The sequence below is a fragment of the Aquarana catesbeiana genome, linkage group LG03 (genome assembly GCF_042186555.1).
Source record: "Aquarana catesbeiana isolate 2022-GZ linkage group LG03, ASM4218655v1, whole genome shotgun sequence".
Classification (NCBI taxonomy): Eukaryota; Metazoa; Chordata; class Amphibia; order Anura; family Ranidae; genus Aquarana; species Aquarana catesbeiana.
The window spans coordinates 447,863,848-447,875,979 of record NC_133326.1 but is presented as its reverse complement, the minus strand read 5'-3'; the positions used below and the strand labels follow the sequence as shown (position 1 = coordinate 447,875,979).

Sequence of the window (12,132 nt, the reverse complement as noted above, 5' to 3'; positions counted from 1 at the left end):
TGCAGCCAAGCTTCGGTACTTAAAAATCTCCATAGGCGTCGCTTTAATTTTTTTTTACAGGTTACATGTTTAGAGTTACACAGTAGGTCTAGTGCTAGAATTATTGCTCTTGCTCTAATGTTTGCGGAGTTTGTAACCTGTGTGTATCTGGCTCTGATACTAGCCAGTGCCTCACCAGCCATTGACCTTGCCGCACATCCCTGATTATAACCATGAATGACCGAATGTCTGCCAGCGTACTAGCAACAGGTAACATTATCAGGCAGGCAGCCGTCTTGCACAGCATCCTTGGTTGCTAGAAGGCAGGCAGCCACTTGCGTCCTAACAACCAAATGTGCTTACAGACACACAGTGGGAAGTCGTCATTTAGTGCCACCAGTAATGCCGGTAATAAATGAATGACTCCTAGCTGCAGTCATAGGTTCGTTTTGGTGGACAGGCAAACCTCTGATTTAGTTTGCCAAAATGCAAGCACTCAAAGTTTGGGTGGTCCCTGGATGGCAGCAAACATGAACCCCCATCCCTACTTTGTAATATACAGTATATTAGATACAGTAGGGGAGGGCATACAAATTATTCAGAAGCTCATTTACACACACAAAACTTACAAACATTTAACTAAATCAAACAAAATAAAGTACAGCAATGCTGGTGTATACAACTATTGATTCCTGCTAAAGGAGAAAGTAGTAAATGCATTTAATCAATCAGAAAGTTTATTTATTGAAAATTCACTTGAGGAAAAAAAAATCACTGTGGGTTACAAATCCAGACTGTGCTGTTTTTCAGTCATTCCTTTCAGGCTGAACAGGATAGGGTAAGCTAGAAATCTCCACCCTCCGCAGAGTGAAGAAATTGCAGTGAGTAGTTTGGTTGCTATGCATGTTAATGACTTTGTACCCTGGGCTGTAGGATCTGTTTTAAAAGAGGACAAGCAAGCAAGGCGAAGCTCAGAGTGAAGGTGGAAAACAGGCAGTGAAGACATCAGCACAGAAACAGTGTGAGCGCAGCTTCTGTGAACTCCACACAGGCAGACCTCCAGGTAGCACAGTTTACTGATCTCCATACTATAAGTAACAGAATAGGAATTGGGACATGAAACCTCTTTATGCAGCAATCCTATTACTCATTCTAGCAATCTGCACACTACAAGTGGAAGGTAAGTTACTATTTTTTTTTAAATACCATTTCTCTTTTACAGTTATTTAGTTTCAGAATAAAATACTTAACAGTCTGCTAGTTGCATTTTGCTAGAAACTACTAGATGTATAAATGTAGCGACAAGGTATAAACGCACCTTGTTATGCATTATATAGTTAAGTATTCCCTGAAAAGCAATGCTCTTTTTGCAGTCTGTATAGGACTTAAACATGATGTTATATTTTAACAAGGGAACACATCTCTGTAGCTTTTGAGTCTGAAATGTCTTAATAAGCTGTGCTTTAGCATTACATTTTTTTAAATTTTAGAAAACTGTCTTATGTAAATTCACATACAGTAATAATAATGATAGCATGGCGCAGATATAAATATAACACACACAATATTTAAATATATACAATATGTGTGTGTGTGTGTGCGTTAGTTTCCTCTGTCATCTTTTTTTCATCTTTTTTTCCCCAGGGTCAAAATGCAAGTGTTCTAGAAAGGGTCCAAAAATTAGATTCACAGATGTTCAGAAACTGGAAATCAAACCAAGACATCCATATTGTGAGGAAAAGATGATTATGTATGTATTTAGCTATTTACCTTAAATTTTTATTTTTAAGCATGACAGTCAATATGTAAAATTAAAATTTAGAAATGTACTATAGTATTTTCTACTAAACCTAGTGAACATAAGAATATTTGTGTTACTTTGTGCTGTTTTCATTTTCATGCAGATTTTAAACAGGTTCAAAAAGACTGCTTAGACTAAAGGACAGATCCAGGCTAGATCATTATTAAATTTGGAAACTAAAATTTGATTTATACTAACAACTTTATTCTTTCCTATGGGGAAACTGTATTCTTTTAGAGATGAGTCCTCTTATTTTTTCGTAGTATAGTAGGTAATATCTGGTAATGAATTGTGGTTGCCTGAATTGCATTATTCTTTGTAGACCACACAGGTCAGCATACAAATGTTAAAATTGCAGAGTTCCCTTATTCAACCTATCTCATAGTAACTACATAGTTTCTAGCTGTGGTGTTTTGGGTGTTCTTGCCATCCTGCACTGTTCCAGTACTCATAATTACATAATTAGCTTTGGGTGAACTGACCCTATAATGTGTAGAATTTTAGTTACCTTTACTTCTACATATTTGCCTTTGTCTGTTCTCAGGTTCGATTAATGAAGGTGAAGGCCTTCTGAATGTTTCTAAAAGGGACATTGCAAAATTTACAGATTTTACAATAGTGAATTGTGGTTTATTCAATGCCTTAGCATTTCTTTTCACATTTATTTACAATCAGCATAGCAAAAAGTTTCACTGTGCATGGTTTCTGCTGTAGTACACTTACAGTATACTTTAGTTCCATCCAAGAAGAGGGGAACAGTGAGTTTCCATACTAAGGGCTTGTAGTTACTAGAACATGTATAGTAACACGCTGATGTGCATTTAGGTCGTCTTCAGCAAAGCTGCATTTTTGAAGGATTACAGTACATTTTATTTTTGACATTAATTGTACACAGGTTAGTACATCAAAAAACAATCATGTAGGATGTTTATGGGAACAGTCCCAATTAAAAGAGTGTTTTCTCATATCCATGCATTTTACCTGCATGATCACTGCATCTGGTGTGAATGAGCCCTTAACGGTGCAGGTTCTTAATTCATCTTCATCAGGTGTGGTCATTGACGTGTTTTAGTTTATCTTGATCAATTATGTTCAGACTAATCCTATGTAAAGTCTTAAAACCTGGTAAATCAGACAAAGCCTATACAGAGAGATGCAGTTTAATTTATATGCAAATAACCACTTTTATGTAGATGTTGAGCTTGGTCTTGCTCATGCCCACTTCCTATCAGACAACATGGATGTCTTTCACATTGAAAGACCAATAGTGAAGCTCAGAAGGTAATAACGTTGGGACCAAGCTTGAGATTTACAGGGGAAGTTAAGATTTCATGTAACTTCAGCTGCTTATATTTCTGGATATATCAGTCATTTTGGATGCAGCTTTCACCTAGTTTGGCACTGTTTGAATTTACCAGACCTGTGACCGGTTTACTTTAAAGTACATCTGAGTCGCTATTATGGATCGTGTGCAGGAAGTAAAGTGATAGGTAGCCAAACCAACAAATTTAGTGGATTGTGAGATAAGAGAAAGTGTTGCAACATGCAACTATTTTAGGAAAAGTCAATATTTAAATATAATATATTCCCCAAATAATATAGTATGCAGACAATTTCTTATTATCTACTGATTATTATTATTATTATTATCATGCAGGATTTATATAGCGCAACAGTTTGCGGAGTGCTTTACAATGTGAGGGCAGACAGTACAGTTACAATACAATTCAACAAGGAGGAATCAGAGGTCCGTGCTGGTTAGAGCTTACTATCTAAAAGGGAGGGTCAAGTGATACAAAAGGTAATGACTATGGGCGATGAGGTGATGGAGAAAATAAAAGTACAGTTGATAGGTGGAGGCAGGATAGGAGAAACGTTTTCAGGGATCGCCTTAAAATAGATAGGGTTGGAGACAGATTGTTTAAGGGAACTCCAAATGACGAGAGAGGCTTCGGAGAAGTCCTGGAGGTGAGCATGGCAGGAGGTGACAAGGGAACTAGAGAGCAGGAGGTCTTAGGAGGAATGAAGAGAACGATTTTGTTGGTATTTTGAGACTAGGTTAGTGATGTAGCTAGGGGCCAAGTTGTGGATGGCTTTGTAAGTTATTGTTTGTAATAGTATGCAGTTTTCACCAATCTCAGCACTGCCACAGCAGGATGGCAGCTATATGTGTCAATGTACACAGTGCCTGCACATACTGCAAGCATTTAAAACTCCACTCTTTCCAAACCCTCTCCCCAGCCCTGTACTGCAGAAAACTACCAGTCAATGTCTTCCTCACCCTCAGGCTGGGTTCACACTGGTCCGACAAACGCTCCGACATTGGGAGCTCATGTCGCATGACGTGTGAAATTTAATGTTTCCCTATGGGAGCCGTCCTAACTGGTCCGACACAAGTCGTTCCGACTTTAGAAATGCTCCCTGTACTACTTTGGTCCGACTTTGATCCTACTTCAGCCTATTGACTATCATTGAAGTCGGATCAAAGTCGGATTGCCGTCTTGCATGATCCGACTTTGGCACGCGACTTGTGCTCAGATGTTCTTGAGGGGGAACTCCGCGCCAAATTTTAAATAAAAAACCGGCATGGGTTCCCCCTCCAAGAGCATACCAGGCCCTTGGGTCTGGTATGGACCTTGAGGGGAACCCCCTACGCCGATAAAAACGGCGTGGGGGTCCCTCCCAATCCATACCAGACCCTTATCCGAGCACGCAGCCCGGCCGGACAGGAATGGGGGTGGGGACGAGCGAGCGCCCCCCCCCTCCTGAGCCGTACCAGGCCGCATGCCCTCAACATGGGGGGTTGGTGCTTTGGGGGAGGGGGCGCGCTGCGGCCCCCCCACCCCAAAGCACCTTGTCCCCATGTTGATGAGGACAAGGGCCACTTCCTGACAACCCTGGCCGTTGGTTGTCGGGGTCTGCGGGCGGGGGCTTATCGGAATCCGGGAGCCCCCTTTAATAAGGGAGCCCCCAGATCTCGGCCCCCCACCCTATGTGAATGAGTATGGGGTACAGCGTACCCCTACCCATTCACCTAGGAAAAGTGTCAATTTAAAAAAAAACACTACACAGATTTTTAAAGCATTTTATTAGACAGCTCCGGGGGTCTTCTTCCGACTTCGGGGGTCTCTCCGGTTCTTCTCCACGCTCTCCGGATCTTCTGCCGGGCTCCTCCGCTCTCTTCTGCTCTTTTGCCGCTCTTTTGCTAAAGCGGAGGAGCCTGGTCTTCAATCTTCTGCCTTCTGCCTTCTGCCTTCTGCCCTCTTCTCCTGATGTTGACACGACGCTCTCCCCGGCTGGAATGCTCTCTGTGCGCTCTGCTCTGACTTATATAGGCGGTGACCCCGCCCCCTTATGCCGTCACAGTCCCTGGGCATGCTGGGACTGTGACGGCATAAGGGGGCGTGGTCATCGGGTGATGACCACGCCCCCTAAAACGTCACAGTCCCAGCATGCCCAGGGACTGTGACGGCATAAGGGGGCGGGGTCACCGCCTATATAAGTCAGAGCAGAGCGCACAGAGAGCATTCCAGCCGGGGAGAGCGTCGTGTCAACATCAGGAGAAGAGGGCAGAAGGCAGAAGGCAGAAGATTGAAGACCAGGCTCCTCCGCTTTAGCAAAAGAGCGGCAAAAGAGCAGAAGAGAGCGGAGGAGCCCGGCAGAAGATCCGGAGAGCGTGGAGAAGAACCGGAGAGACCCCCGAAGTCGGAAGAAGACCCCCGGAGCTGTCTAATAAAATGCTTTAAAAATCTGTGTAGTGTTTTTTTTTAAATTGACACTTTTTTCCTAGGTGAATGGGTAGGGGTACGCTGTACCCCATACTCATTCACAAAGGGTGGGGGGCCGGGATCTGGGGGCTCCCTTATTAAAGGGGGCTCCCGGATTCCGATAAGCCCCCCGCCCGCAGACCCCGACAACCAACGGTCAGGGTTGTCGGGAAGAGGCCCTTGTCCTCATCAACATGGGGACAAGGTGCTTTGGGGTGGGGGGGCCGCAGCGCGCCCCCCTCCCCCAAGGCACCACCCCCCATGTTGAGGGCATGCGGCCTGGTACGGTTCAGGAGGGGGGGGGCGCTCGCTCGTCCCCACCCCTATTCCGGTCCGGCCGGGCTGCGTGCTCGGATAAGGGTCTGGTATGGATTGGGGGCGACCCCCCACGCCGTTTTTTCGGCGTAGGGGGTTCCCCTCAAGGTCCATACCAGACCCAAGGGCCTGGTATGCCTCTGGAGGGGGAACCCATGCCGGTTTTTTATTTAAAATTTGGCGCGGAGTTCCCCCCTAAAGATTCATACCAAACACAGTGCCGGCATTGGCGGGGATCCAAGTCGGATCCCCGTTCATTGAAAGTCGGACACATGCCGGCTTCATGTCGCAGGGCAAAGTCGGATCCAAAGTAGGACGGCTGTCGTGTCGCACCAGTGTGAACCCAGCCTCAGCCCTGAACTGTACAGCATGATTGACATTCCAAGATTGGCTGATTATATCAGAGAAAATGACAATCCACGTTATTACCTACCTTTTTTTTATTTTGTGTATGAATTATGTCTTTCGGACACTGATATATTTAGGTTTTACTTTACACCTGCAAAGAATATGTACCAAATAAATATTGGCTGCAGCAATATTTGTGGTGTGTTGAAAATGACTATCAAATATAACCAGGTTTTGAAAAAGAAGTTTAAATAACTTTAAGGTTTAAAATATGCACAGTTGACTTTTGGTTCAGCTATCTTTAGAAGAAAGCTGGAATTTCAGTGCCTTTTTGTCTAATGTGGCAGTTGACATGCAGCAATCAGCTAAATTAACATAGTTGCAAAGATATCAACTGACTATATAGCCTCTGTGTTATATTGAATAGTCATTTACGAATGTCTGAAAATAAATTATAATGTCCTTCATTATTTGCAGTAGGACAATTTGTCTTCCCAGGCAATGCACCTGCAAGAAAAAAGTAGGTTTAAAATGATACTTAAGGCTATCACTACAGCCTTGTCCTGTTCAGAAAGCGCCTTTGAATCCTCTCTATATATTACATTTTCATTGTGGACACCACCAACATGCCAGGGGGGAGTATTGTGAGGTTTGTTGCTATCAGGGCAGTGACACTAGCACATCACTGCTACCATAGCATTACATCAACAAACGAGTTTTTTACAATGCCTACAATGCACATTCTCTGCCAACTGTGCATGTGCTGAGAAAGGAATGGGAACACATGGTTTTTATGTCCAATATGTAAGCACTTGCTATAGAGATGCATTAATAAAAGAAGTAAAAATGATATTTTATTATAATGGGAAGCACAATATACTATAAATGAGGTTGCTAAAAGAATCTTACACCATGTTAAACTTATAAAAGTAAACGTTTTACCCAAAATTAGACAACATAGGTTGTCTGTTAATATCTTTGTTAGCTAGAAGATCTCCTGAAACTTGGCTTTACATTACAATTAAGGGCTCAACCTTAGTGGTAATCCTTGCCCATACATCTAAGCCATGCCTGCATACTATCTCTCCACTGAGTGAGAAAATCCTTATTGGCCATTGATACTTGTTTGACAGGGGATGATGGATAGATGAGGCTTAGAGTGGTTGCAAACCCTTCCATATACCCAGTGAAGTGATTGGCCTCAGGTGATACACAGAGATGAAACAAATCCTTCTACATAAGTTGTATCTGTTTATCTGCAGCCTTCTCTTTTCTACATTCTTTGAAAATGCTGAATTATAAAGCTTGTCTGAGAGTTCAGAAAAAAGAGAGCTCAAGTCACACTCTGCAGAGCTCATTGAAGAGAGCTCTGACAGCTGATTGGAGGGAAGGGACACACCCCCCTCCATACAGCACACAGGAACAGAGCTGAGGCTGTCAATCAGCTGGAGGTCCCTCCCCTGTCACCATTTTTCTCTTGGTGTCAGGAAAAATTGTCAGAAGTGATTAATGCTAATAGCATAGGAACGAAGCAGCAGACAAAAGTGACACTTAGGGGGTTATTTACGAAAGGTAAATCTACTTTGCACTACAAGTGCAAAGTGCAATTGAAATTGCACTGAAAGTGCACTTGGAAGTGCAGTCGCTGTAAATCTGAGGGGAAGATCTGAAATAAGGGGGAGCTCTGCTGATTTTATCATCCAATCATGTGCAAGCTAAAATGCTGTTTTTTATTTATCTTGCATGTCCCCCTCGGATCTACAGCGACTGCACTTCCAACTGCACTTTCAGTGCAATTTCAAGTGCACTTTGCACTTGTAGTGCAAAGTGGATTTGCCTTTCGTAAATAACCCCCTTAGTGCTCTTCATTGAGTCACGATATAGAAGGATATGCTTTGTTCATATTTCATGTCTGAGATTTACAACCACTTTAAGCTGGCCATATACAGTGGGGACGGAAAGTATTCAGACTGCCTTACATTTTTCACTCTTTGTTATATTGCAGCCATTTGCTAAAATCATTTAAGTTCACTTTTTTCCTCATTAATGTACACACAGCACCCCATATTGACAGAAAAACACAGAATTGTTGACATTTTTGCACATTTATTAAAAAAGAAAAACTGAAATATCACATGGTCCTAAGTATTCAGACCCTTTGCTGTGACACTCATATATTTAACTCAGGTGCTGTCCATTTCTTCTGATCATCCTTGAGATGGTTCTACACCTTCATTTGAGTCCAGCTGTGTTTGATTATACTGATTGGACTTTATTAGGAAAGCCACACACCTGTCTATATAAGACCTTACAGCTCACAGTGCATGTCAGAGCAAATGAGAATCATGAGGTCAAAGGAACTGCCTGAAGGGCTCAGAGACAGAATTGTGGCAAGGCACAGATCTGGCCAAGGTTACAAAAAATTTCTGCTGCACTTAAGGGTCCTAAGAGCACAGTGGCCTCCATAATCCTTAAATGGAAGACGTTTGGGACGACCAGAACCCTTCCTAGAGCTGGCCGTCCGGCCAAACTGAGCTATCGGGGGAGAAGAGCCTTTTTGAGAGAGGTAAAGAAGAACCCAAAGATCACTGTGGCTGAGCTCCAGAGATGCAGTCAGGAGATGGGAGAAAGTTGTAGAAAGTCAACCATCACTGCAGCCCTCCACTAGGGGCTTTATGGCAGAGTGGCCCGATGGAAGCCTCTCCACATGAAAGCCCGCATGGAGTTTGCTAAAAAACACCTGAAGGACTCCAAGATGGTGAGAAATAAGATTCTCTGGTCTGATGAGACCAAGATAGAACTTTTCAGCCTTAATTCTAAGCGGTATGTGTGGAGAAAACCAGGCACTGCTCATCACCTGTCCAATACAGTCCCAACAGTCCCAACAGTGAAGCATGGTGGTGGCAGCATCATGCTGTGGGAGTGTTTTTCAGCTGCAGGGACAGGATGACTGGTTGCAATCGAAGGAAAGATGAATGCGGCTAAGTACAGGGATATCCTGGACGAAAACCTTCTCCAGAGTGCTCATGACCTCAGACTAGGCCAAAGGTTTAATTTCCAACAAGACAATGACCCTAAGCACACAGCTAAAATAACGAAAGAGTGGCTTCACAACAACTCCGTGACTGTTCTTGAATGGCCCATCCAGAGATCTGACTTAAACCCAATTGAGCATCTCTGGAGAGACCTAAAAATGGCTGTCCACCAATGTTTACCATCCAACCTGACAGAACTGGAGATGATCTACAAGGAGGAATGGCAGAGGATCCCCAAATCCAGGTGTGAAAAACTTGTTGCATCTTTCCCAAAAAGACTCATGGCTGTATTAGATCAAAAGGGTGCTTCTACTAAATACTGAGCAAAGGGTCTGAATACTTAGGACCATGTGATATTTCAGTTTTTCTTTTTTTAATAAATGTGCAAAAATGTCAACAATTCTGTGTTTTTCTGTCAATATGGGTTGCTGTGTGTACATTAATGAGGAAAAAAAATGAACTTAAATGATTTTAGCAAATGGCTGCAATATAACAAAGTGAAAAAATTTAAGGGGATCTGCATACTTTTTTGCTAGCAAAAATATGTTTGCAATTTTGTTTTAAGAACGTTCCTTTGATTTTCAAAATTGCAAATGGAGTCAAATTGACATTTATCTTCGACCATAGTGAGAAGAAAATTCAGTGGAATGAGACGTCATATGGAATTACCCACAAAATGACCCCATTTTGGAAAGCAAACACCCCAACGTTTATTCTGTGAGGCGTAATGAGTCTTTTGAACGGTGCATTTTTTTCCACAATTCTTCGGAAAACATGGAAAGAAGTTTAAAACATTTTTTTTTACACAAAGTGGTCAGTTTATAAAATATTTCTAACTCTAAGCATGTATATAACAAAAATGACACCCGAAAACAAATTCTGCTACTCCTCTTGAGTATGACGATACCACATGTGTGAGACTTTTACACAACCTGGCCACATACAGAGGCCCAACATGCAGGGAGCACCATCAGGTGTTCTAGGAGCATAAATTACACATATAATTTCCTAATGACCTTTTACACTTTTGAAGGCCCTGGAGCACCAGGACAATGGAATTACCCACAAAATGACCCCATGTTGAAAAGCAAACACCCCAACGTATATTCTGTGAGGCATGGGCTGCAGATAGGTATTCGGGTACTCTGATGGGCTGCAGATAGGTACTCAGGTACTCTGATGGGCTGGTGACAGGTCCTTGGGTACTCTGATGGGCTGGTGACAGGTACTCGGGTACTCTGATGAGCTGGAGATAGATGCTTGGGTACTCTGATGGCCCGGTGACAGGTACTCGGGTACTCTGATGGCCTGGTGACAGGTACTCGGGTACTCTGATGGCCTGATGACAGGTAATCGGGTACTCTGATGGCCTGGTGATAGGTACTCGGGTACTTTGATGGGCTGGTGACTGGTACTTGTGTACTCTTATGGGTGCTGACAGGTACTTAGATGGGCAGTGACAGGTACTCAGATGGGCTGTGACAGGTACTCAGGTACTCGGATGGGCTGTGACAGGTACTCAGATGGGCTGTCACAGGTACTCAGGTACTTGTGTACTCAGATGAACTGTGACAAGTACTCAGGTACTCAGATGGACTGTGACAGGTACTCAGGTACTTGGGTACTCAGATAAACTGTGACAGGTACTCGGGTACTCAGATGAACTGTGACAGGTACACAGGTACTCGGGTACTCAGATGGACTGTGACAGATACTTAGGTACTCAGATATACTGTGACAGGTACTCAGGTACTCAGATGGGCTGTGACAGGTACTCGGGTACTCAGATGAACTGTGACAGGTACACAGGTACTCGGGTACTCAGATGGACTGTGACAGATACTCAGGTACTCAGATATACTGTGACAAGTACTCAGGTACTCGGGTACTCAGATGGGCTGTGACAGGTACTCGGGTACTCAGATATACTGTGACAGGTACTCAGGTACTTGGGTACTCAGATGGGCTGTAACAGGTACTCAGGTACTCAGATGGGCTGTAACAGGTACTCAGGTACTCAGATGGGCTGTGACAGGTACTCAGGTACTCAGATATACTGTGACAGGTACTCGGGTACTGAGATGGGCTGTGACAGGTACTCAGGTACTCAGATATACTGTGACAGGTACTCAGGTACTCAGATGGGCTGTGACAGGTATTCAGGTACTCGGGTACTCAGATGGGCTGCGACAGGTACTCAGGTAATCAGGTACTCAGATATATTGTGACAGGTACTCGGGTACTCAGATGGGCTGTGACAGGTACTCGGGTACTCAGATATACTGTGACAGGTACTCATGTACTCAGATCGACTGTGACAGGTACTCAGGTACTCGGGTACTCAGATGGGCTGTGACAGGTACTCGGGTACTCAGATGGGCTGTGATAGGTACTTTGATGGGTGGTAACAGGTACTCTGATGGCTGGTGACAGGTACTCTGATGGCTGGTGACAGGTACTCTGATGGCTGGTGACAGGTCCTCTTTATTAGGGGGGCAGTCAGTGTGGTTGGTGTGTACTGTACGTGGTAACGACATGTTACCACAATCTCCTTCTCACACACGATCAGTGTGTAAGGAGGAGAACCCGGTAACATCTCGTTACCGCGGTTTGTTGGCATTCTGTGACCGGCTGTGATTGGTCACAGATGGTCACGTGGTAAAGGGCCAATTTCATTGGCTCTTTACTGCGATCAGGGTTGGGCTGTGTCAGGGTGACAAGCCTCATCCCTGATCGCCGCTCTGTGAGTGCCCTAGGGGCATGCACGAGGGCAATACATGAGACTGGCTGTGATTGGACACAGCCGGTCATGTGGTAAAGAGCCATTTTTTATTGGCTCTTTACATGGATCTGGGATGGGCTGTGTCCGAGGGACACAGCTCATCCC

General features: G+C 43.9%; 1 protein-coding gene across 1 annotated transcript in view; it reads left to right on the top strand.

Annotated features, from left to right (window-relative positions):
• The first annotated feature begins 850 nt into the window (after positions 1-850).
• CXCL14 (C-X-C motif chemokine ligand 14) overlaps positions 851-12,132 on the top strand; it is a 53,837-nt gene continuing 42,555 nt past the window's right edge. The window contains exons 1-2 of the mRNA XM_073620824.1: positions 851-1,159; positions 1,624-1,729. Coding sequence (XP_073476925.1) covers positions 1,096-1,159; positions 1,624-1,729 — 170 coding nt within the window. The 5' untranslated portion in view covers positions 851-1,095. The remainder of the gene's footprint in view (positions 1,160-1,623; positions 1,730-12,132) is intronic.